The 25,288-nt window shown below is 35.8% G+C and overlaps 1 protein-coding gene across 10 annotated transcripts in view; it reads left to right on the top strand.

The window, feature by feature from the left end:
- Positions 1-25,288, top strand: part of DPH6 (diphthamine biosynthesis 6) — a 229,962-nt gene that overhangs the window by 70,360 nt on the left and 134,314 nt on the right. For 4 of the 10 annotated variants that reach the window (XR_004240725.1, XM_032111719.1, XM_032111722.1 and 1 more), the window contains exons 8-12: positions 2,869-2,956; positions 10,917-11,070; positions 11,972-12,103; positions 15,879-16,008; positions 20,257-20,431. Coding sequence is in view for 9 of the 10 variants with exons in the window: in XM_032111719.1 (XP_031967610.1) it covers positions 2,869-2,956; positions 10,917-11,070; positions 11,972-12,103; positions 15,879-16,008; positions 20,257-20,431 (679 nt within the window). In the remaining variant the exon portion in view is untranslated. Of the gene's footprint in view, positions 1-2,868; positions 2,957-10,916; positions 11,071-11,971; positions 12,104-15,878; positions 16,009-20,256; positions 20,432-25,288 lie in introns of those variants that run through there. The other 6 variants (XM_032111720.1, XM_032111723.1, XM_032111727.1 and 3 more) reach the window with 6 other exon arrangements.

Below are 25,288 nucleotides of genomic sequence, written 5' to 3'. Positions count from 1 at the left end.
CATGTTCTGAGAAGCATTGATTGTACTCTCAGACTTGTTCTAACTTGATATATTTGTCCTGTGAAAGTGTTACAGGGTGTTTTAAAATGATTGGATATTTTCTAGATGTCTTGAGACTTCAGATGATTTTGATTTCAAAGCAAATAGCTGATTAAGACAGTTTTTCAACTATTCTTCATTTTTTTCAGTCTTCTGAAAATTTCCTTAACAAAATTCCTGTGTTTCCACTACAATCAAACGTGAATCATCTTATATAGTCAAGTTCCTACTCAAAATTCAGGCTTTTAGTGTGAAATGGCCTTAGATAATTTTCGGGGTCTCTCAAATCACTGTTTTTCATTTTAATCTCTGCTTTTCCTGTGTTTTGAATTGGTTGGGGTTTTTTTACTATTTCCCAAGCTGGATATGACATGTCCAGTTCAGGACTTCATTAGTTTTTTTAATTGGCGACTCACTGGACATAAACAGAACTGCTCTGCTTTCCACCTATTTTTTTGCATTTCCTATTGAACAAGACTGAAAATATTATCAGTTATAACAATGTATGTTTGGAGAGGCTGACTGTAAATGAAGTACTTCAGAAAATATATTTTTATACATATTTTAATGCTATTTTCAGCATTGCATAATCAACCTATTGTTACCCATCACCTAAAAAATATTAGCATCTTAAACTAAACTTGAACATATCTGTTATGGTTCCATCAAATACCCACGTGTTAGCTGTATATCATAGGATTGCACTTCATACTGAGAAGAAATACTTATGATCTCTTTGCAATAATTTTTGGACAACAAATAAGTACTCAAAACTTCTAAAGTTATTGAACATTAACATAGGTATGAGCTTAGCATCTGCTCTGCTGTACTGGTGAATTGGAACATGCAGGATACAAGTAGGACTGCTTCTTTTTTACTTTGGAGTTAAATATTTTTTTTTACATTTACTAGGTATTCTTTAAACAGACACATTTATTAACTCTAAATTTTTGGTTTTCTCTTTCTGATATAAGGTTTTCTGTTAATTTAGTTTTGAGTAGTTAATCCATCACTAAAAGGTACTAGATTTCCCCCATGTAGGACTTGAACAATAAGTATGAAATGTTTTTTGAAAATGTACTCAGACACTGAGGATACCCTGGTAGAAGGTACTAGTGGAGTCTTGGTGTCTGCTTTTTATTATTTTTAATTTATTCCTCTTGCTAAAGACTTATTTTCTACCTGTTTCTGTTAGAATCAGAAGACACCATGGTCATTTGAAAAGAATAATTTTAATATTAAGGAACTATGTATAAGGTATCTTATATCTTAAATATAAACAATATTTTAATCATAAAGAATCTTGATAATTAGTCTCAAGAATGAAACTGAGGCATATTTATCAAAATACTTTAAAATTTTGCTTAAAGGGAAGTGGATCTTCTTATGTTAAAGGTTTTTATCATTATTGTGTGATGTTTTGTTATTTTTAAATCCCAAAACACATTTTATAGAACAGATATTTCTGGTAATTTTACACTTTTGTTAAGGAACTGGGATCTGGACAAAGCTTCAACTGCTTTGAGTTTGCATTGGTTTTATGTGGTATTACTATAAATCTGTCTATATCATCTCTCTGAACGCTATGAAGGTAACAAGGGCACTGTGGTTTCAGGAAAATTATGTGTGTCCTTAGCCTTACTTACAACAATTTTCAGATTTTCTTGTACTGCATCTGAATTTCTCTTATGTTTTCTTTGAGTTTCTCACCTTCTGATGTTTGTTTCTTAGAGCTACCTTTTTCTTAAGTAGTAAAATTGTGCAGATGGATATGACAGATACTGCCTCTTGTGAATCAGAGTGTGACAGATTGTGTCTGTAAAAATGAAAACTAAAATTAACTAATTTGAATCAGCACACAGGAAGTTTAACATTGTTACCAACACATTTGGCATTAAAAAGTTGTGTCTAGTAGTCTTCACTATCAGATGCGAGATGGTTGAATCAGTCAATTTCTCAGTGGGCAAGACTGTAAGTTTTTAATACTTCAAAAACTAATCCATGGAACGTTAAGCAAAACAATGGACTTTTGAAAAATCTCCTGTTGATGAAAATTAAAGATTGACATATTAGTCTCTGGGATCTAAAGCACAGTGTAGTTTATGCTTTCATAGACTACAGCTAGCTAATTCTCTTAGTATTGGTCTGTAAGTGTGGGAAAATAGTGGAAGATTGGCAAGGAGGATTGTAAACACGCTCATTAAAGTGACTTGCAGCTGAGGTGTCAAAAACACATGTATCGCAGTAATTGTTTTTGGCCTTGTGTGTTGGATGAGTAGAGCATCTGTGTTTAGATAACATAGACCTGTGATACTCTTAGGGGCCCTATCAAACGAGCTAGAGATTCCTGCCCAGCTGCGGGAAAGCTCAAAGCACAGTGGGATACTGCGCCTGTGCAAATCCCGGAGATACAGGGATGACCAGCAGGTTTGGTGATGCTCTAGCATGGACCAAGTCTCTGCAGTGCATGTGTCCCTTCTTTTGTGGCCCTGCCTGAACGCTGCTTCGGGGGTCCCAGGTGGTGAGGTAATGAGAACAAGCTTACTCTTTGCATTTCATCTGTGCTTTTATGATTGTTGTTGCATCTCCTGTGCCAGCTCACGCAGGAAATAGAGTTTATTCCTTTTGAAAATTGAAAATTCTTGAAGGTATTGTTCAACATGATTTTATATAACAAACTACTTTTTCTTAGTTTATATGAAAACATTGATAAGAAATTAATAGATTTTCAGGGAGCTACCTGTGAGCTTGTGTTATACAGTGACTAAGTGTTGTCTCTATATGAAATTATGTACTATACTATTTGATGATAAAAATTTTGTATTTCAGAGATTCAGCTGAGGTGGTTGTGCATTCAGCAGATGCATTCGCACCTGTGGCCTACCTTCATTTTTTAAAATTACACCTGGAAAATAAGGCAAGTAGGCTGCAAGTGTTGTTTTCCTTTAAGGCTGTGTGCATGCTTTCTAGTTGTGTTGTTTTGTCACAATTTGGAGTGACCCTACATATTCTCATGTGGGTGTTGCATTCAAATAACGGTGTACGTATTTAGTTGAATTTCAGAACTATACTTAGGAAAGACCGGACACAAATGCTTCCTTGTGTCAAGCGAATGAATGGAGGTAGGATATTTGTGTGGCATTTTTCATCTTGAAACCTCAAGGTGCTCAGCCAATGTGGTTCAGTCAAGCACGTGTGTAACCTGTGTAGAGCAGCTGCACTGTAGAACACAGCTGTATTAGGAAATTGTATGAACGGTATTGATTTAGTGGGAGGTGGCGTCTCTTTTTGATGCTTCTGATGTAAAGTGGATGATTTAAAAACTTGCTAACCTATAAGTGCTTGACTTTTTGAATGTTCTGGAGTTTGGTTTCTTCCATATGAAAGATACATATAATGAAGGACATAGAATCATGTGGAGATTTATCTTGATCAAAAATTTCAAAGGAATCATTATTAGTTCATTGGGTTTAATTCTATTGGCTTATGATTCTATAGAAAGAGCAGAACAGGAATAGGAACTCTGATGGTTTAGATGTTGCATACTGTCATGTGAGCAGAACTAAGGTCAAAACAGAAAATATTTTTCTTTGTATTTGTCATCTATTTTCTGTTTTTCATTCTACTATTTTACAGTTAAAATTATTTTTTTTCCCGAGCCTATACAAGTATTAGTATTTTGTTGAAGAGAGTGCCTCATGATCTTTCTTTTATTGTTGCAGTCATCTTTTTATAGCTCTCCCTATGTCTTTCTGCACTTTGATGATAGAAGTGGAGAGGTTGTTACAGAACGTTATTATATTGGTATTTCACATTTCATGTCTCTTAAGCAACATTTCCTGCATGTCTTTCAATAGATCATGCCTTCCCCTCTTCCCCCTCCTTTTTTTTTAAATTTTATTGTTCCAAACAGATAAAATACCTCAATGTTTTTCTTCCATGATGGCCTCATCTTGCCTTGGAAAGTAAATTGTATTTCATCCTGTCAATTTCTAATTTTGGATTTCTTTCAAAAATAAAACATTAAATATTTGTGTGGGAGACTGTGAAAAGGATATCAACTAACTATGTGAAGCAAAACCAAATAGGCTGAATAAAGGAAAATTTGGGAATGTGGCATGGTGGAGAAGACTGATAATATATTAATATTTCTTTGGGGGCACTGACTTTATTGCTCATGGCAAACTTGATGCTAAAATGTACCATACATCACTTCAATGTGACAGGCTAGGGAAAATGAAAACCACAAAGCTTTACATAAATCAGGGAAAAAATCGTATTAAAATGCATAACATTTGATATAAGAATCAAGATTTTACTTTTATCTGTTCAGTAGCTTTTTTCCCCTTCTTATGCAGATGTTTTAGATTTGGTTAAAGCCTCACAGTTTCAGGCAGTGTTGTAGTAAATCATATTTCCAATCCATTGTAGACAAACCTGTCACACTTTGCAAGGGATAAGGTTTGCAGCAGCTTGCCCTGAATTTTGGTATATAAACAAATGTATTGTATATTTAAAAGGAAAATAGTCTCATTTTTGCAGTGATTGTCTCATGAGGAAAAGCATTAATATCTTTTGGCTATAGGTTATGTAATGATAAAATAAGCTAAGTTTTTGGGAAGTTATAAATATGGAGAACCAGTCAGTCTTTCAGACCATGACTGTTTAGCATCATTTAACTGCATAATGATAAAGACATGCCTTCAAGATTGATATGCCTGTAGTATTGTATTTTTGCTCACTATTTGGTGCTTATAAGCCTGCAGAAAAATGTAAGTATGAGTAAGTATTCAGCACTTAAAAGCCAATCCTATAATAATAAAGTACTGCAGGAAAAAACTGCTTCAGAAGGAGAACTAATTTTAGTTTGAGGCTTTCAAGGGATTACTGAAAATTGGGAAAAATAATACACCATTATGAACAATGTGTAAAAGTAGCCACTTTTGTAAGCACTTTATAGAAAATACTAATAGACTCCACAGTGAAGTGTAATTCTAATAAGTTTTATGACATCAGTTTTGTTATCATTTCTGCTGTGAGATAAACATATTTTTAACTGTATTGTATATTCATTTTATCTTTGTTATTTGCCACAGGTGTTAATTTTACATTCTTTGAATTTACTTTTAAAATCATTTTGCAATTATAGCTAGTGCACCTTAGTCTCTGCTGTCTTTCCTCCTCTATAATGCATTTTCTTTAGCTTAATCTCTTCATGTTTGACTACAAAGCATGCCAAGAAATTTGGTTTAGATTGTTTCTGGCAGCAAAATGATCCCTTGTGCCTAGGGGAACATAACATTGTACTCACTGTTCTGGTTTAATATATTTCTGTGCAACTTCAAGATGTTTTTTGCGTAACAATTGAAGCTTTTTTTAAACACACCCACTTTTCTTTCATAAATAGTGATGCAGGGAAGGCTAAAGAGATAAATAAATATAATATTTTATTATTAAAGCTATTAAAAATTTGGTAAACAATTTTTGTAGGCATTTTACAAAAAACATTAAGAATAAATAATAATGGAAATAAAACACTAATGCTCAAAATTTGGGAATGCCTCTTCAGGGTAAAAAACAAGGCCACCACCATAATATAGATACCTAGTTTCATCAGTATTTTACTTTGCCAAGATAGTTACTTCATGCATTTAAAATGTAGAATGGGGGTTTTTTTCTGGCAGACAATTTCTCAAGCATATTCTAGAATCTTTGAATTAGGTGTATTGGCTTTTGTACTCAATAAAAATTAAATTCTGAGTATTTTCAATTACAAAAAATACAACTGTGAAACTATGTTTTTTACTTTGTCAGCACAACAAACTTGCAAAATCTTTTATTTTCTGCTGTAGTCTGTTACTTTATTGTGTTGGCTTTGTAAAGATCAGAAACAGAAATTGAAGCTGTTGGAGTTTCTGCTGATGGGAACATACTTCTGATGACAGTAGGGAACATACTAGCTGTTGTTCATGCTTTCACATTTGCTCTTTCCCATATTTAATAATGGATACTTTGTTTCCGATTTCCAGTGAGTAGGAGCACACACATATCAAATAATGCAAGATGTGACACTGCAGCCCCTTAAGTTTGAATAGTCCAGAATTAGTGGCAACCATGTAGTTTCCTTTCTACACTTTGCAGAAGAAAGGAGCCCATTTGCCTGTAAGAGATACAGGAATCCTGCCTGCTGCTGCTTTTTCTTGTAATAGACCATTGCATTATATTACCTATCATAAACTGATACTGTGTTTTCTTGTGTGTAAAAGATCTTGACTTTGTGGCTGTAACATGTGTCAGAAGTGCAAGCATTTTGCCTCATTAAGTTGCAGGAGATCTATTGTACAGGTCGTTTTGGAGATGATTTTAAAAACACCTGCAGAGTTCTCTAACTTGTACACTTGCACATTTAGAAAAGGTTTTTGGGAGATATTTGTGTGCCACGTGTACTAAAGGCGTGCGATCCTCTAGGTTGTGTATGATTTATTATTGTAGCCTATGTCTGTCCAGTTCCTTACTAATTATTTTAGTTACTCTACATTTAGAACTTTAGCTGTAGAATTAGACTTTGTCAGTGATGTCAGGGAAAATAGGAAAGAATTTCAAGTTGCAAAACATGTTTTGTTGGTGGCATTGCGGGTAGCATTTTTTGAATACTTTGTCATCACTGAACAATACTGCTCCTAGGCAACCTTTAGTTTCCCTTCCGCATCATAAGAATATAGATAATGCTTGTAGTTTTGTTTTCAAGACTTGATAACAAATACCACAAAACGTTTTTGTGCACTGATTTATTTCAAACATTAAGATTATAAATAAAGGATTTTCTTTCCTACCCTTTTTGATTGCAGATTGAGTCCAGTTCTCTGAGAAAAGATAGTTTTTAGTTCTCTTTTCATAATAAAGATACTTTATTTGAAAGTATTTTGGAGTAAAGGACTTTCTTTCCTATGAGTCTGTATATTGTACTCAAAATAATGCAAGATGCATGTGATCTCTCTCATTATATTTATTTCAAGGAGTTCTGTTATCAAGGTACATCACAAAGAATAAAGAGATTATCATAATCTTTTGTCTTCTGAGCTCACTGCTCCACTATATTCTCATTGCTGCTCAGTGGGAGAGTTATCAGTTTTAGAATTGTGTTGTGATAGGTTTTTATACCAGTTTCTGTAGCAGAGAATGTAAGCTTTTTAAAAAGGCAATCTGTTGTTTTCGTAAAAGACCACTGCATGGAATTTCAGCTATATCAGTCAAAGTCCTAGCTCCAAGGCTTTTTCAACAGGAGAATTTGGATCTTGGAACACTCGTGCATTTGCTTAACTTCATTCTGAGCGCACTTGCATCAATGACATGAGTTATGTGAATATAGTTAAGTGTATGCATGCATGCAGGCTCTGATCCAAAATTAGGTTGGTATCACAATGTACAGTGGGTGTGGGAGAAACTGTGTAACAAATGGGAAAATATATTGCTTCTGTGAAGTAACATGAAAATGTTATGTGATAAAATAGGTTCTGTAAGATTTAATTAAAATGTCATTATAGCAAGCTTGATTTTTTCTTTTTAAAGTGATGAGAATATTTTTCAGGGAAAGTTACTCTGTTTGTGGCAGTCTATAAGTTTTAGCTTCTTAGATTACTTTCTCTGTTGAGAGGAATGGAAGACCAACATTTGTATGGATTTGAATAAAGCTACTAAACAGAGTCTGGCAGCTCTACTTAGGCTGGCATTGAGCCTGTAGTTCTTCGAGTGCCAGGTTCCACACCTAATACTTCTGCTGTAGCCTGCACCTGTGCTGCTGTGGAGAGTGATTGATTATCAATGTTTTTGGAGCCTTGTGGAAGTCAGCCTTGAATGGGTCATTGTGATGTATCATAGCCTTTGAAATCAACAGACATCTCTAATTATTTTTACAGACTTTGCATCTTGTAAGAGATTTCTGACATTTCACAATAATTCCCAAAAATTTTGCAACTGACTGCAAGGTTTTTATGTGTGTGTGGAAACACAGATGTATAATTTTATTTATCTCTGTGAAGCAATATTAATAGAAGCTAAATTATTCATAAAGTATGGACTTATTTAGGAAAAAGGGATGTGACTGTGGATGATATGAAAATTTCATGTGCCATCAGTTTGGGATATTTAACAAATTACAAATCTACAGGGGAGTTCTCTATGTTTTGCCAAAGCAGTTTTGGTAGAGTCTGTGAGGCTCACTACGTACCCATGATTTTTTTATGAAGCACATCTTGCAGAAGTCATGTTTAAAAACATAGATGAAAGCATTTTAACTGGTGGCATAAAAATGGAATAGGTGCTCTTTTCACGTTCACTTGCAGAGCGTATAAATTTGGTCCTCCATGTTGGGAATGGAGAGAAGTTACAGGTCTTTAGTAGCAGCCTTGGAAGATATCTGTAGCTCTAGATCTCTTCAAAGGTGATTATGTAAAGCTTAATAAAAGTGAGTGAAAAACTGGCAAGCTGGAACTTTTTCCTTTCCAGTTAACTTTTTTTTTTCTACAGATGGATTTTTATGGCATAGTGAAGTTAAAATCCAGGTGATGTAAAAACAACACCCAAAGCAGTCCTGTAGTGGTATAATTTACATCACCATGTCTGTGCATGCTTTCTTGAGAGGTAGGACCAAGAGGTGCAAACTCTGCATGTGTTACATTAGAACTCCCCTGAATGTCTGTGCTACAATGCAAATTGATTGTTTCATGGTAAATGTTACGAATTACTCAGTGAAAATAATTAATGTAGTAAAACAACAATTTGCAAGAAGCAAGCGCTTCTAGCACTTGATGCTGCTATACAGTCTGTATGTTTCCATGAAGTGCTATCTTATAGATAAAAAAATTAGAAACTTTAAAAATAATTTAATTTTCTTGGTTCTTGTAGCTTAAACCATCTTAAGATCTTTTTCAATTACAGATTTGTCTTTCTGCTTCTTTATTTTTTAAGTCATACCTGAAAGCTCAGGGGCTATCAGGCATCCCTCTGGGTAATGGCAAAATGCACCCACTGATGGCAGTAGTCAAAGCTGTAGTTCAAGGAGTGGGAAATGGTACAGATGCTGCTGGATGCTTGTCTATTGTAATGTTGGAATGCATGTCATGTTTATGCTAAATTGCAGTTTTTGTCTGGGCTATTATGTTACATTTTCTTGACTTCTTTTAACCTCTGATATACAATTGATGCATGTAAAGTAGATTATTGCCTTGACTTTCATGTCTTTCTTGGAGGAGTGAATAAAATGAGGTCCAATCAAAGAACATCAGCCCCTCTTACAGAATAGATTTAGTGTTTACAGTGCTTATAAAACTACATGTGAGCTCTTTTAGAGTCAACAGAAATGTGTTTCCTCTCACAGGTGATTCTCTCACTTTCTTGTAATTTAGCCTTTCCTTAAAATTTCGAAATGCACTGCTTTAACTTAACTGGATCCTTTTTCACTACAGTGAAGTCAAATATTGACGTAAGAGTTGAGACATCACAGATTTCTGATGCATACTGTAGTCTTCTGCATATATTTTTCTGACTTTTTTTGTGGTTAATATGAAGAGAAAACTATAAAATTGCAAAAAGATATGTTTTATTTTCCAAAGGAAAGAAAAAAATACAGTAAAACTAAATACAATAAAAATTACTTCGCTATATAATGTTAATATTCTTTTTTAATTATATTTTTCATGGAACACAAATTTGACAGCTAAAAGAATATTCAGCAGTTTCTAATACATATTTAAGGATTACCAAAGGTTTCATATTTTGTCAACTTTTTATCTTGCTTTATTTGGATTTAAAATTTTTCTGAATTTAGTATTTAAGAAGACTGCAGTAAAATGCATGGTTTAGACACCACATGAAATTTGAGATCTTTGGGAAGAATTGATAGAATTACAGCATGCAGTGGTGTTTGATTAGGGTTTCTAGGTAAATTGTGTCATAATTCATATTACTTTTACATGGATAAGTGGTGTTACCCAGGCTAGTGATCCAAAAGCCAACGTGCTCTGCAGATTAGGCTGATTGGAAAATCAGATGGAAGAGAGTAAGAGTTCTGAATGCTCTAAAATTAAAAGGCAAACCAACAAAAAATGTATACTGTAATTATGTGAATTGTTGAAAATGTAATGAGCACAGAGTTGTTGAAGACTGGTCAGTATGCACTCTTCCTGTGTATTTTGCTTTAAAAGGTACACCAGGTAGTTTTCTCTTCCTGGTCCTAAGAAAGGAAGAATGATTTTCCTTCCTTCTTGTGAAGAAATGACTTCAATATATAGATCTTGGGAAATGCATTTTTCTGTTAACTCACACCAAAGTATTTGGTGGAAAGGACAGTCTTTGTGAGATAATAGAAAGAGGTTTTTTTTTTACATGGACTGCCTTCATTCATAGTTCCAAAAAGTTTAAAAACTTTCTTATTAACCTTTTGCTCTATTTCAAGTATTTAATGACTATGTTAATTATAAAATTATTATTTTTTGCTTTTGTTCCTTTGTTCACTTAGCTTGTACTATTTTTTTGAAAACATAGTTGTCTTCTATATAATTGTGAGATACCATTTCTTCATAATAGTATTCTTTCTGTCTTTATTCTTGAGTCTCATCATTTTTCATATCTACTTTCTTAGTTACTAAGTCTGCTTTATTCTTCCAATTGATATGTCAACAGGAGTACATTATGTTTTGCCAGTTCTGCAACCTAATGGGAAATCCTAATGCTATTCTTTCATGAATTGTTCTAAGATATGCACCTGTTGAGTTATAGTATTTTTTGTAACTTAAATATGTATTTGAATGATAAAATGTGCTGATTTCATACTGCTTGGCATGCTGTTTACTTGCTTATTTTATAATGTTTGTCTCAAGCAGGAAGAATCTTCGGGTACTTTTGTGGTCAGTAGCTGTTCTTGTGAGATAAGCTGCACTGATGACGATATTTTCCCTTCATCAGCAGAGTATGAACCACAGAAAAATATTCCAATCATCTGGAAGACTTTGAAACATAACTCTTTGGATTTCAGTGAGTTTTGCACAGTTTTAAAAAAAATTAGAAAAAACTATTGTCTATTTCATGCCAGGAGAAATATGTTAATTACTATACAAACACTCCTGAAAAAAAAGGTGCTTGACCTGTAGTAATTTGTCTGAAAAAAGAGATCCTACTAGAATGTGTTCTTGTGATAATAAGCAATAGATCTGTAGTAGTGAAGCATTTCAAGGTAGTTTACAGGAGATAACTTTTTTTGTTTTTCTTTCTTTCTCTCCCTCTTCCTTTCCCTTTTCCTCCTCCTGGAAATACCACATTTCTGTTACACGACATACGTAGATGGGTAAACTTCCTGAAAACTAAGTTTCACAGCTAATGGTGTTTGGGTATTGAATAGTATTTAGGTATTTGGTATTTCTTGAATATGGATAAGTGCCTGGTGGGCTTTAAAAATCTCTAAACATGTTATGCATTTGCAAAGATTATCAGAACCAGGTTAAGCACCTAACTTCCAGTAAAATTTGGTATACAAGTTTGAAAATCTGTTTCTATGTCATTTGAATACTTTTGAAAATTTTGGCTTTTCAGTGTCACATCTTATGCCAGTCTGTAACCAAACAGGTCAAGAAACTATAAAAGGTCAGCAAAAATGGAAAGGAGGAAAAAAAGTACTGAAATTCTCAGCTGACATGCTACTTGCATGCATATTTTGTGAAGGCAGCGTTGGAGGAGGATTTGTCAACTAGCATTTGGGAGCTTTGCTACCAGAACACATACTTTTATATCTGTTTGTAAATATTTTTGAATACGTTTTTACAGTTTGTGGTTTTCTTTTCTGTCAAAGTTTTTCTTCTTTAAACAATTTAAAATGTATCATTGGTTAATCTGAAACCTTTCATATTATAATCATAGTTCTGTTCTTCATTTCCGATAGCTAAAACATTTGAAAATTCAGGAAAATCCCTGAGTGGTTACCAGTGGTTTTCAGGTATCACTGCCCACTTCCTTCCATCAAAGGATAAAAATGCTCAAGATGCAGCACGGGAAGCATTTTCTTCTCTCAGAGGTGCTTTATTCAGTTAATACATTATCTGCTGTCATTCACTGTGATTCTAATATGGTCTTAAGGAGGAATCTGTATTATCGTGTGGTGTTATGTTGGTTTGCCATCTTATTTTGCATTTGATTGGAGTCTTCGATATCAAGACTGCCAGCTTTAATATTTAACATGTAATTTGACTGGCTTTGAAGACCCTGGAAAGCCAGGATGGTGCTCATATCACTGTTAAAACAGTATTCCCACAGTACTTGCTCACTTAATAGCATTCTTGAAATATATACTGTGTGTGTGAGTATGTATGTGTGCTACAGATGCTGTCCACTTGCTAAAACACTTTTGTAGCTTCCATAATTTTAAATTAAGTTTTCTAGAAAGCTGTTGTACATTTTGGCATCTAGGATTAGGTCAGTAGCAGTAAATCTCATTTATATTCCTAATGTAAAGGCAAAATTGCTATCTTGGCAATCATGAAATCCAGATTCCTTACAAGATTTTGACATACAAAATAAAGTGTTCATGTTTTGGTTTTGTATTTTTTCTTCTGAAGTTTAAGTAAAGTATGTTTGTACAGGCTTCTTCTCATTCACAAAAATGGAAATAATTTTAAGTATCTAAATGGGTAAACTCATATTCTTGTTTATGAATTTGCATGAGATATTGTCCTATCATAGCTTATTTTTTTGCATGTGCAGCTGAGGATGATAAAGAAACCCTAGAATTTTTTTCAGAAGCAAAGTTATACTTGGTTAAAGGTCATTAAGCTAGTTTTTGATTGGTTGGAAATCAGCAAGGTGGAGATGATCAGACTTCTACTAAAAAAGGCAATAGATTTCAGTGTAAATCTGCAAATAATCTATAAAGTGAAGCAAGAGGGTTGTGCAGTCTTTTATTTTTTTCTCATTATATTTGAATGGAAGTTTGCTTGTACAAACATTATGTAATTTTGCCTTAGCATCTGCCAGAAAAGGTTGTGTCTGACTAGTGCAGTAGCCTATTGCTTTCAGCAGATTACTTGCATTACCTGTACGATGTTAAGGAAAAAAAAGTAATTTTCTGATCCTTTGCAGAAAATGTCAGTTCTCATGTTTCTTTTAGTTATTCTCTTTTTGGATGTGGGTGTGGAAACTGAATGAATTATGGTTCTGTCACGACAAAAGAAACAATTTGTTTCTGAGAACTTAATCTGCAAATGAGCACCAGGCTTTTTCTGAAAGCATATTTAGAATCTATACAGCAGTTCAGCTTCACTGGGGTGAGAATGGAATAAGCACAGTACTTTTAAACTTTTTGCTGGGTTAACTGATTTAATCACCTCTAAAGTGAATGAGTGCTGAGAAAAGGATTTGGAAATGAAAATTTATTACTAGATGCTATGAAACGTTCAGTAGAATGGGTGGAATTCTGTGAAGCCAAGAATGGGAGGGAATGAAGTATATTGCTGTTTATACATTTATTTTCTTAAACTCTCATATTAAACGTTTTTTAGATATGATTGGAAGATGACAAAGATCACTGTGCTTTATATAATATAAAGCAGCTCTAGTGTAGTTGTACCATGGCAAAGTTTTATAAGCTTGAAGGAAACTGTGGATTTTTATTACGTTAAAACTTAGTCTAAAGTTCTTAAATGCCACTTCCTGTAGACAGTTTGGGTACTGTATTTTGAGGTGCTCGGCTAGGGATTCTGGATAACCCCTTAATAGAAAACAAACAAAAAACCCCCCAACAAAGTAAAAACCAACCAACCAAAATCAATCAAAAAGCTGTATTTCAGTCAGTGTAACCTTTTGGGGCAGTTCTGCTTAAGTAAGGGTGAGTCTCACCTGATCATATTCTATAAATGATTACAAACCATGAATTGCTTGAACTTCAACAGAAAGGCTGTAAGGTTTCCCTGTATATCCAGGAGATAGGCCATGAAAGAGTCTTTCCCTGAAAAACAGAAGTTGTGAAGAGCTTTGGTGGGTTGCTTACCCATTTGTCATGCATGCTTTTCTACTAGAGAGAGTGCTTTGGGAGTCAATTTTATTTTGATTGTAAATGGGAGGAAAGTTACTTAGCATTGTCCCTCTAATTCATGCAGGGGAAAAAGGGATAGTACTTTTACTTAAGAAATTTTTTTTTAAGTAGAGGTAGAAATTATGAATTTACCCAAATCACTGCCTTTAGCTTACTCTGTCCACAAATTACAGTTAGTTTGTTGGCTCATATATTTTAAATTTAGCGTAGAGATGTCTGTGTGTGCAGACGTATGTTATCAGTTGGTTGAGGTTTTTTTCCCCCTCCAGTATTTAATATAATGCTACAGAACTTTTAACTGCAGGCCTTTCTTCTTGACTAAAGTGCTGGCTGGAAATTTGAGAATTGTTCTTGTTTCCTCCTTAACTGATGATGTAACAGCTGGTACTGACATAGTGATTGCTATCAGGTAGCTTTCAAATACATTTCTATTTCCATACAGAATTGCCATTGCTTGCTAATTTATCAGCTAATATTTCTGGACATGTATTGTGATTTCATAGAAGTTCTATGTCAACTGCTATATAACGTCTTATATCACTTGTGCACACTTTTTTTTCTCTTAAGTGAGAGTTCCCCTCTTCATATTGCCATTGTTATTGGCAGTATGACTAAGTAAAGCTAAGACATTTAGAACAAAATTCAGTATTGGTGTGACCAAACTAATCTTTATGAAATTGTGCAAAATCCTTAACTGTCTTTGAAAGCACTGAAAAGTTTTACGCAAAAACTATGTTTCTCACTAAGGCAACAACCTTCAGAGATTGTCTATATACCTTTGTACTTCTCAACTGGAAAACAAATATATAAGTACATACATGTACACACTGTAACATTAAAGGGCAAGATCCCCAAAATTACACTGAGAAGAGCTTTATATGTCTTACTTAAATTAGGTCGCAGAGTACTCTCCTATTTTATATGTTCTATATACAGAGAAGATTTTGTCTTCGAATAATTTCTATTGCTCATAAGCTACAAAAGAGACACACTGCAGAGCTGATCACATGTCTTGTTATGTGATTGACTATGTAAGAGTAATACATTCTCTCTGAGCTCTGTGACTGGAATATTCTATGCATACACATTCAGAAGATCTTGACTTCTCAGTATCTCTTCTTTAGCTGTCTGCTTGAGCTTTCCTCTGCTCTCATCTTTCCTTCATTTCTCCTGTGGCCACTTCTGTTTCCTATTGCCTGTCTTGCCATTTATAACTGTTTGTTTATGCAGAGATTATTATTGCAGTGAGAGTTTTTAAAAACAGCTTAGACAAGCATCCCTCTGGAATAGTGTATAAGTACTTGATCTTTTCCTTTAAGACAGCTATTGTCCTTTCCAGCTCTGTATTTTTGCGATTCAAAGTCCTTTGTAGATTACTATCTGTCATAGAATGAGCACCCCACCCCGAGCCCCCCACAAGGTAATCAAACTTATGGATACAAGTAATTTGGACTGTAACATATCTACATGCATGAATGCATGATGTGTTTTCATGGGGCAAGAATTCACTGCTGCTCAGAGTGGATAAAATTTATTTTGTAGTCTGCTTCTATTTGGAAAACTAATATGAGAAAGAATGTAATGAAAAAAATAGGTATTAAGTGGGGAAAGGTAGTATATAGCAAAATCTTTAGTCATGTTTAGACAACAGTTAGGTTATTACCAGTTGGTTTTGCTGAACAAAACCAGGATGGCTATGCTGTCTTTCTACAGACATTTAAAATACTCTGTCTTTAACAGCTATATTTTTTTTATCCTGCAGCTAATTTGACTTCAGAGGGATTGAAACTGAAGGATATTATTTTGGTTCATCTATATATGAAGAGCATGAAAGATTTCAGTGTTATAAACTCAGTTTATGGGACAGAATTTGGTTTGTGTCCACCAGCAAGGTAGGATTAGACTACTGCTATAGTATATTTATGATGCACTGTAATACACTGAATTATTGTTTCCATATATGTGAAGCATCTTACCAAATGTTTGTGAATCACAGAAGACGACTTTTTTTGCCTTTTGGAGTATTAAAATCACAGCTGCTCGTGTCCAAAACACTAGGGTTAGAAATTCCTGCTTTAATATATGCCATAGGGTTTACAAATGCCCCCTGATATGGACTTACAGAAGGATAATAAATGGTTTGCAAGTCTTAGTTCTTTTTGACTTGGTTGAACTGACAGCTGTTTGTATTGCTGGGATTTTATTTGCTTTTCTTTTTTGTTTGCATCCCTTGACCTGTTGGCAGTGATTCTCTGAATGCAACCCTCTTTGCCACAAGGGCACATTGTTGGCTCATGTTCAAGCTGGCGTCCATCAGGAACCTCCAGTCCTTCTCTGTAAAGCTGCTTTTGAGCCCACAGAATATAGTGGACCTTGGGTTTGTTCCTTCCCCAGGTGTAGGACTTGCAGCTTCTCCTTGCTGAACTTCATGAAGTTCCTGTGTGCCTGTTTCTTCATCCTGTCAATATCCATGTGGATGGCAACTTGCCAAGGATACACTCTGCCCCATCATGCAGATTGTGAATGAAGATGTTGAACAGGAGTGGACCCAGTATGGGCTCCTGGTTGTTCACCTGTGAGACTTTGTGGCACTGATCCCACCCACTGAGCCTGGCTGTTCAGCCAGTTTTTACTCCACCTCACTCTCTGCACATCCAGCCCATGCATCAACAACTCCTATATGAGTGTGTTACAGGAAAAAGTGTCAAAAGCATTACTGAAGCCTTACTACCAATATCAAGTCTTCCTAAAAGTGATGAGGTCTGGAACCTTCTAGGTCTTTGTGACAAATAAAACTCACCTTGTTCTATTTCTTTTGTTAAATACAAAAGCAAAATTGTTATCTGAGCAGTTGCTTGAGATTCACATCATGAGATACTGACAGTTATTTCAAAACTGTACTAATATATATTTAGGCTGTTTCTTTTCTTCCCCTGCCTATATGCACTTGGCTCTGGTTGAAGACAAATGCTGGATTAGATAGATCTTTGGCTCGATCCAATGTGGTTGTTCTTAATGTTTGTGTTTCCCTCAGATAATCACAGTTAATGGATAGCTTAGCTGCACTTCCATGTTCAATAAGAATTCAAGTATGAAAAGAAATTATACTGATAATAACACTTTTATTCATAGATCCACAAAGCATAGTTTTTTCAATATCTGTTTTACAGAATCTTCTATGTTGCATCCAAGTCTACATCTGATACAATGAAACTGCTTGGTGGTTTGGGTGGGCAGTATGTGATTCCGGTGTTGTTTGGGTGTGATAAAAAACACCTAGCCCATGAGTTGTGTTTTTTTTTTAAATTGTGCGTTAAAACTAATTTTTTTTGTATTTTTTATTGCACTCATCAAAATGCCTTATTTCTTTTTACAGTAATTTGTAATTTCTTTCAGTAATTTTTTATGCATCTGAGATAATATGCTGAGAATGCAGAACTGATATAGCTTGAAAAATTTCACTTGACTCATAGGTTAATACAGGTTGTAAGGGACCTCTGGAGGTCATCTAGTCCAACCCTGCTCTGAAAGCAGGGTCAAGCCTGTGGTCATACCTCTTGTCTTCTTCATATTTTTAAAACCAACTGTTCAGCAATTTTCTAATGAAAAATACTGTATTTTATACTCTTATTACAGAATATGAAGTGTAATAGAGGCGTGTGAATATTAAGTGTAGCAAGACAAATAGTTCAAAGACATTGTAAAGATAATCATCATAGACTGACATTCCACTACACTGCCTGGGTGTCAGAGCCAAAGAAAGCAGAGAGAAGTTTCTTTGAGATGGTGACTGTAGACCAGGATTATTAAATCACAGAGAAATGGGAGTGTCGGCTGTGTGTGCCTTCAGAGGAGGGATCTAATCCCAGTTGTAAGCTACACAAAATTATTCTCCATTTCTATATGTCTTAGGTTCTCTTTGTAATACTCAGCTTCTCCTGATTTATCTTTCATTTCTTATGCCTGCATGTTTTAGGCCTCCACATTCACATAGCCAGCTACATAGCCTTCCGTCAGTAAGATAACAAGGTGGAAAGATTAGAAAGTTGTGGAAAAATGTTTTTTTGTTTTATTTTTATGGAGCAAACAGTTTTCAGAGCATCATAGAATATCCTGAGTAGGAAGGGACCCACAAGGATCATCAAAGTCTAGCTTGTGGCCCTGCACAGGACACGTTGAGAGTCACACTCTGTGCCTGAGAGCATTGTCCAAATGCTTCTTGAACTCTGTCAGGCTGGTGATGTGACCACTGCCCTGGAGAGCCTCTTCCAGTGCCCAAACACCCTCTGGGTGAAGAACCTTTCCCTAATATCCAAGCTAAACCTCCCCTGACACAACTTCAGGCCACTCCCTTAGGTCCTGTCACTGGTCACCAGAGTGAAGAGATCAGTGCCTGCCCCTCCTCTTCCCCTCAAGAGGAAGCTGTAACTGCAATGGGGTCTCCCCTCAGTCTCCTCCAGGCTGAACAGACCAAGTGACCTCAGCTGCTCCTCATATGGCTTCCCCTCCAGGCCCTTCACCATCCTCATGGCCCTCCGTTGGACTCTCTTTCTTTAATGCTTTATATCTTATATTGTGGCACCCAAAACTGCCCCCAGCACTTGAGGTGAGGCCGCCCCAGTGCAGAGCAGAGCAGGACAATCCCCTCCCTTGCCTGGCTGGGAATGCTGTGCCTGATGAACCCCATGACAGTGTTGGCCCTCCTGGCTGCCAGGGCACTGCTGAATCATATTCAACTTGCCATTGACCAGGATCTTCAGGCCCCTTTCCACAGTTTGTTGCATATTTGTTTATGTTGCATTTTGCCCCAAAGAAATATTATACAGCAGTTTGCATGGTTGCATCACTGCATTATGTACAGAGGCCTGGTTGTGGAAGTTCTCAAAAGCAGTATGCTGGAAGCACTGACTTGGGTGTAGATCTGCAATAAATTTGCAAAATTGTCTTGAAAATTTACCAGCCCAAGCAGAAAATCCATTCATCCATGCTTATGATGATGGTAATGAGGAAAAACTACTATATTTACATGTGAGAGGTGGGGAGAAAAGTAGTTTTCTTAGAAGAAATAAGCAAGATGAGAAGAATTTTATAAAGCTATGTTACATGATATGTAAAGAGAACAAGTAATTTTTTGTTGGATTCCTGCTGGGAGCTAAATTACTTTTTTATGCATGGACTGCAAATATAATTATTTTTCAGGATTTGAAATGTTGATTTCCCCACATAGACCCTCAACCCCCCTGCTTTTTAACTGGCCACGTGCAACACACGTCTGTCTGTTCATCAAGGCACTCAGTCTTCCTTGGAGGAAACAAAAGTGAACTTTATAAATGAATGCTTAAGTAGATTTTGAGTCCTGTCATATTAGTGTATCTGTCATGCAACTTAAAGTATAGCAGAAAAATATGCTGGTATTACAGATAACCTGTGAGAAGGTTGTGAAGGAACTGTAAGCTGCTCCTTTTTGGAAAACTTTGACACTGTCTCTCACATAGGCAAACTCAGGAAGTGTGGACTGGATGAGTGGACAGAGGTGGATTGAGAACTGCCTGAATGGCAGATCCCAGAGGGTTACAATGAGGGGCACAGGTTCTAGTTGGAGACCTGTCACTAACAGTGTGCCCCAAGGTTCAATATTTGGCCCAGTATTGTTTAATTTATTCATCAATGACTTGGATGAAGGTGCAGATCCCTCCTCAGCAAGTTCACAGGTGACACCAAGCTGGGAGGAGTGGCTGATACCCCAGAGGGCTGTGCAGCCCTGCAGAAGAACCTCTGCAGAGCGGAGAGATGGGCAGAGAAGATCCTTCTGAAATTCAGCAAAGGCAAGTGCAAGGTCCTGCACCTGGGGAGGAATAACCCTATGGACCAGCACAGGCTGAAGACTGAAGTGCTGGGAAGCAGCTCTGCAAAGGACCTGGGAGTCCTGGTGGACAAGAAGCTGTCTGTGAGCCAGCAGTGTCTTTGAAGAGATAACAGTGTTAATGCTAGCAGGTTATTGCGATACCCTAACTTTAGCTATATGATCCTGGCAAAATTTCCTAAGATAGTGTCCAGACAAAAAAACCCCAGAAAATAAATGTTGAAAGTCAGTGCAAGCAAACTTCTGTTTGAAAAAAATAATTATCACGTGTTTTCAGAGTATGTGTGGAAACGCTGTTACCTGATGGAGTGCTGTTTTGCATTGACTGCCTTGCACATAAGTATGACATGGCAACGGATGATGTAGTACATGATGAAAAGCTGGTCATGCATGTACAGAGCATTTCCCACTGGGCCCCTGCCAGCATAGGACCTTACAGTCAGTCCATCAAGGTAGGAATTTTTGTTACTTCATGTGAAATACATGCTCCTTTAATGAAATGAATAGAGTTATAAAGTCACCTTCTCTCTCTTCCAAATGTGCAAAAGAAAATGTGTAAAAAAACCAACAGCATTTTGAATTTGTTTTTAAAACTTATAGGCGACTTAACTCTCATCAGTTCTTCATTTTGTGATTATAAAACTGGTTAAATTATTCTTTTCAGAGAATCTCAAGAACAGCATACTTCTGTTGTATATTATAATTAGAGAAAAAACCTGTCATACATATACTTTTATAATCTGCCTAGAATATAAACAGAACTTAGGAACAGCTGAGGATATTTCAGTTTCCTTGTTAAAGCTCAAACTTTTTTATAGGTAGAGTCAATCCTAAAATGCTTATTTAATTAAATCCTTTTTGAGGCTTGTGGTGCTGCTTAACCATTTAAGAGAACATCAAGGTTGAAGAACTGTTCTGTTTTTCAAAATAATAACAAACTGACCAGAATATTACATACTATTTAGAAGTATGAAAAGGAGGCAGTAAAGAATCATGGAAAAGTGGCCCAAAAATTTGCATTAAAATATTTCTCCTAATATGGTATTTTTTTGTCCTGCTACTACCATTCTGACAGTTGGTGAACTGTCTCAACCTTTTCAGTTGCAAAAAATATATGCCTATCTTACCAATACTCTTCTCGAGTAATACATTGTCTAGTGTTGTGCAGACTGATTTAAGCAAGATGTTGTGACATCTGTTTAAATTTCCTGAAATTTTTTGAGTCTGCAAACCTAGTATATTGGCCATTGACACTGACCGCACCGTAATTAAGCCTCTCCTGATGGGAGAGAGTCTTTAAAGTCCTTGCCAGGAGTTTGAGAGACAAACGGGACTCTCAGCCTTTGCTGCTTCTTGATAGTTGTTTGTTAAGTCTTATCAGAGAAATAGAGCCACTAGCGTGACCCAGACACAGCACAGAGCAGAGAATGCAGGAGAAAGCCGAATTATCAAGATTACACAGCCTTTTAAAGGTAAATTAACCAATGGTTATTAAAAACATACATTATTTTTACTTTTCTGCCAATTATTTAGTAACACAGCCAGGAACTGCAGAATTCTTTGTCTAATCATCCCAAACTACTTTTACTGCAGAATATGGAGTAGTAGTAGAAGAAGAAGATGAAGGTTTGGAGAACAACAACAATCCTCCATTTTGATGTTTTTTGCTTTTATCTATTTACTACATTAACAAACCCAAAACCTCTAAATTTTTCACCCTGTGACAATCTTACGTAGTATTCTATCACCTAGTTTACACCAGTGTAGATTCTAATTCTTCCCAGATAGTGGGCAGTGTTCTCCAAGGACGAAGGTCAAAAACAGTGTTGTCCAGGGGGTAAAACCCTTCAAAACAGGCAGAGAAATATTCTCTGCACTCTGGGTTCCTACAGCCATGCAATTTTACTTTGTTTTGTTTTTGTACTATTTTACAGATCATTTCAGGAACAGTATTTTGCTTCAGAAGCTCATGTAGAATTTGTTTTATTTTCAGGAGGAAATGTTGGTAGATTACTATATGAATCTTGTTGTTACAGGAAGGTGGGTTTTTATCATCCCTCTATATCCATTTTTCTTGAGAAAGCAGGAATTTGGTTTATTAAACTTTATTGCCTTCAGTCTTAAACTTTAATGATCATAACTGTATCATATCATGCATAATCCTTCAAAGATTAAAATTAATAAGCTTCGCATCTTTGTTATTTGGAGAAACTTCTCTAACATTGCAACTATTCTCTACGTCCTGGAGCTGGCATCAACTAAATTCAGAAAAGCATGTCAATGGAAAATTGCTTCAGTAACCCAGTGAAAAATCTCACGCTGCAAATGTCAATAAGCAGGTACTGCTAGATCTTCTGGTGGTATGGGACAGTCAACATGCTGAAGCAAAAGTTCATATCTCTTCAAATACAGTGTAACCAGTAACACTGGTCAGCAGTTCAGACATTAAGGAAAATTTTTCACTGATGGGTTTTGTTTTGCTTTATTTTCTTTTACCCTCAAGAGAACATTTTAGTTGAGCAACATTATCTTCTTAAACATAATTTTCCAAAATTAAAATCTTCTTTGGATGAGTATTCAGAACTAAGGCTGTGTATGGGCAGGTATTAAGCTCTTAAGGTCACCAGCAGAAGTAAGCACTTCAGTATATTTTAGGAATGGAATATGTTTTCCAGAATAAATAAGGAAGGAACAAAAGTGGGTTTTAATCTTTGTAATTAACAAATTTTTTTAAAATTATACAAATTTTATGATGATGAAATGTTTATTAGTCTTTTATGATTGAGGAACAGAAGCCTAATGATCCTAAAAAAGTAAATGTTTATTACTCTTACGTTGTATATCTGTAGAGTTTGTTTATTTTTTCCTTGACAGCAATTGGACAATTAAATTTTTGTCTTTTCAGTCCAATAGGAAGTTTTGTGGATACTGGGGAGTCATCATGTATTTTTGTACAGTGTTTTTGCTGAGTTCAGAATAGACCATAGACTAATATTCAGGATGTTGCTAGTTGGGATTGATGTGCCCTGGCATGTAAGAGCAGAGCTGGCAGCAGAAAGATGTAGGTAGTTCATGCAAACTATGGAATTCACACTTCAGGCTCAAAAATCACGCAGCAGAGCATCATTTCAATTCGGTAGGGATCTTTCAGGATCTTGCCAACAGTGCTATGAGGACAAAAAGTGAAGGTTTGGAATTTACCGTGAGAATGTCCTGACCTCAGTTTGATAGACACCAAACAACAGTGGCAGAATGAAATTAGGATTTTCAAATTACTTATAGCAAAATTCATCTTCTTTTGGATTAACATTCTTTCTCTTCTGGGATTAACATTCTATAAAAACAACTTCAGTGTTTCTCCTTGTAAGAAGTAGACATGAACTGTTCGAAGATACAACAAGACATAATGTATTTTGTACATGTGCCAACATATATGCATCTGTTACTTGATTATGTCTGCTAAAACCTTTAACTTGCCTCATGACCTCAGTTCTTTCCCTGTGAGAGCTGCCAGATCCCAGTTTCAACCATCCTTGAGGCATCTTTTCCTCTTTTTTTTTTTTCACTATCTTAACCCAGTAGCTTCCTTCCCATCCTTTCCTTTTGTGATTCTACAACAGTTTATTATATTATGCCATATCTAGTACTATCAGAATAGAATACCTTCCAGTGGGTGGGGGAAAAAAGTGGTAGTCAGCTGTTCTGAGTCTAAATAATGTTCCTTTAGGTTTGATACTTGGGATGGTATTCTTAGCATTTTAGTCAACAACTTGGACAAAAGCATACCTAGCAGGATGCTATTGGATGCTAGTGGATTACAGTAATCTGGATAGAGCTTGATGCATTGATGGGCATGGCTGCCATTCCAAGGTACCTAGACAAGCAACTGATAACAGAAGCCTCACGAAATTGAACAGAAATGATGGAAAAGTCCTGTAGCTAGGACAGAATAGTCCCATACAGCGGTGTAGGAAAGGAATTGACTATTTAGATAGTAGATCTGCAAAGAAGTTACTAGAGGCCATGATTGTCAGCGTTATAAATGTTAGTTGGAAGTTCACCATTGCAGCAGTGAAGGCTGACTTAATACAAGGCAGCATTAGCAGGACTGTAGCAGGAAGGTCTTCAAAACCTGACTGCACAAGGTCCTCATCAAACTGTTCTAATGTCTAAGTTAGTCCTGCTCTAAGCATGAAGTTGAATTAGGTGACTGTAGAAGTCCTTTCCAACTTAATCTTTTTTCACATTCTACATTTCATATTAAAATTACAGATTTATTGACAGAGTAACAGAAAGGAAATATAATTATTGAAAAAAGGAAGTCATTAGTATAAAATTGCTCTTCAGGTAGTGGAGATCATTAATGGTGCTGTATGGAAGAGCACTTAAGACATGGTAATTTTTTTGTAGATGAAAGCAAGGAAGTTGTACTCCAGTGCCACTGGCACGCATACTATTGTGTAAGAAGCCTCATCACCAATATAAATGTTATTGTTGTTTCTTCCCTAGGCATTGACAGATAAAAAAATAAATATATAATATTAGGGCAACTTGGAGACTTCTAAATTGTGTGGAGACCGTAAGTATGCAAGTCAGGAAACAGTGGGACAAAACTGAGTTCTGTATGTTTGTAAGTCATTTATTTTACATGCCATATGCTTCTTAGCTGGAGATCAAGAAACCTGACTATAAACATTGTATCTAATTAGAGCCATTGGACATAATGTGAATTAAAGCTGTCTGTCACCACTGAGGTATGAGGAATACAATCACACCCAGTATCAGGAAGTCTACTAAATAGCAGGGAATAGTTGTATTACCTCTTGGAGGGTGTTCTCAGCTATGTAGTTCCACTCTAATGATGAGACATGCTAAAAAGAAACATTAGGGAGAATTGAAACTGCTATTTTCTTTTAAGTAAATTCTCACTTCAGTCAGAAGTTGTGGTTCAGGCCTCAAGACATGCAAAAATAGATGTCAGTTGTTGATAGTGATGTTGAGAATGGGATCAGTTATCCCTGGTAAACTACCTGGTGCAGTTAGAGTGCTTAAGCTGGCTGTTTAAAGGCAAAATTATAGTTACTTTTTGGGGGTTTGGATCCAAGCTTCTTGCTTTCTTTGAAGCTGAAATATGAAGAAATACCTAGAGATCTGAGGTAGCAGATAGCATGAAGGACAAAGTGCAATTTTTTTTCTTTCTTTTTATTTGTTGGTTGGTTTGTTTTTCCACTCACTGGGAAGAAAACCAAGTCTACCATCTTAATCTGTTCCAAGACATATTAGTATTAATTAATATTACTGAATTATTA

This window comes from Corvus moneduloides, chromosome 6, assembly GCF_009650955.1.
Source record: "Corvus moneduloides isolate bCorMon1 chromosome 6, bCorMon1.pri, whole genome shotgun sequence".
Lineage (NCBI taxonomy): Eukaryota > Metazoa > Chordata > Aves > Passeriformes > Corvidae > Corvus > Corvus moneduloides.
Note: the sequence above shows the minus strand (reverse complement) of the source record. Positions and strands in the feature narration are given on the sequence as shown.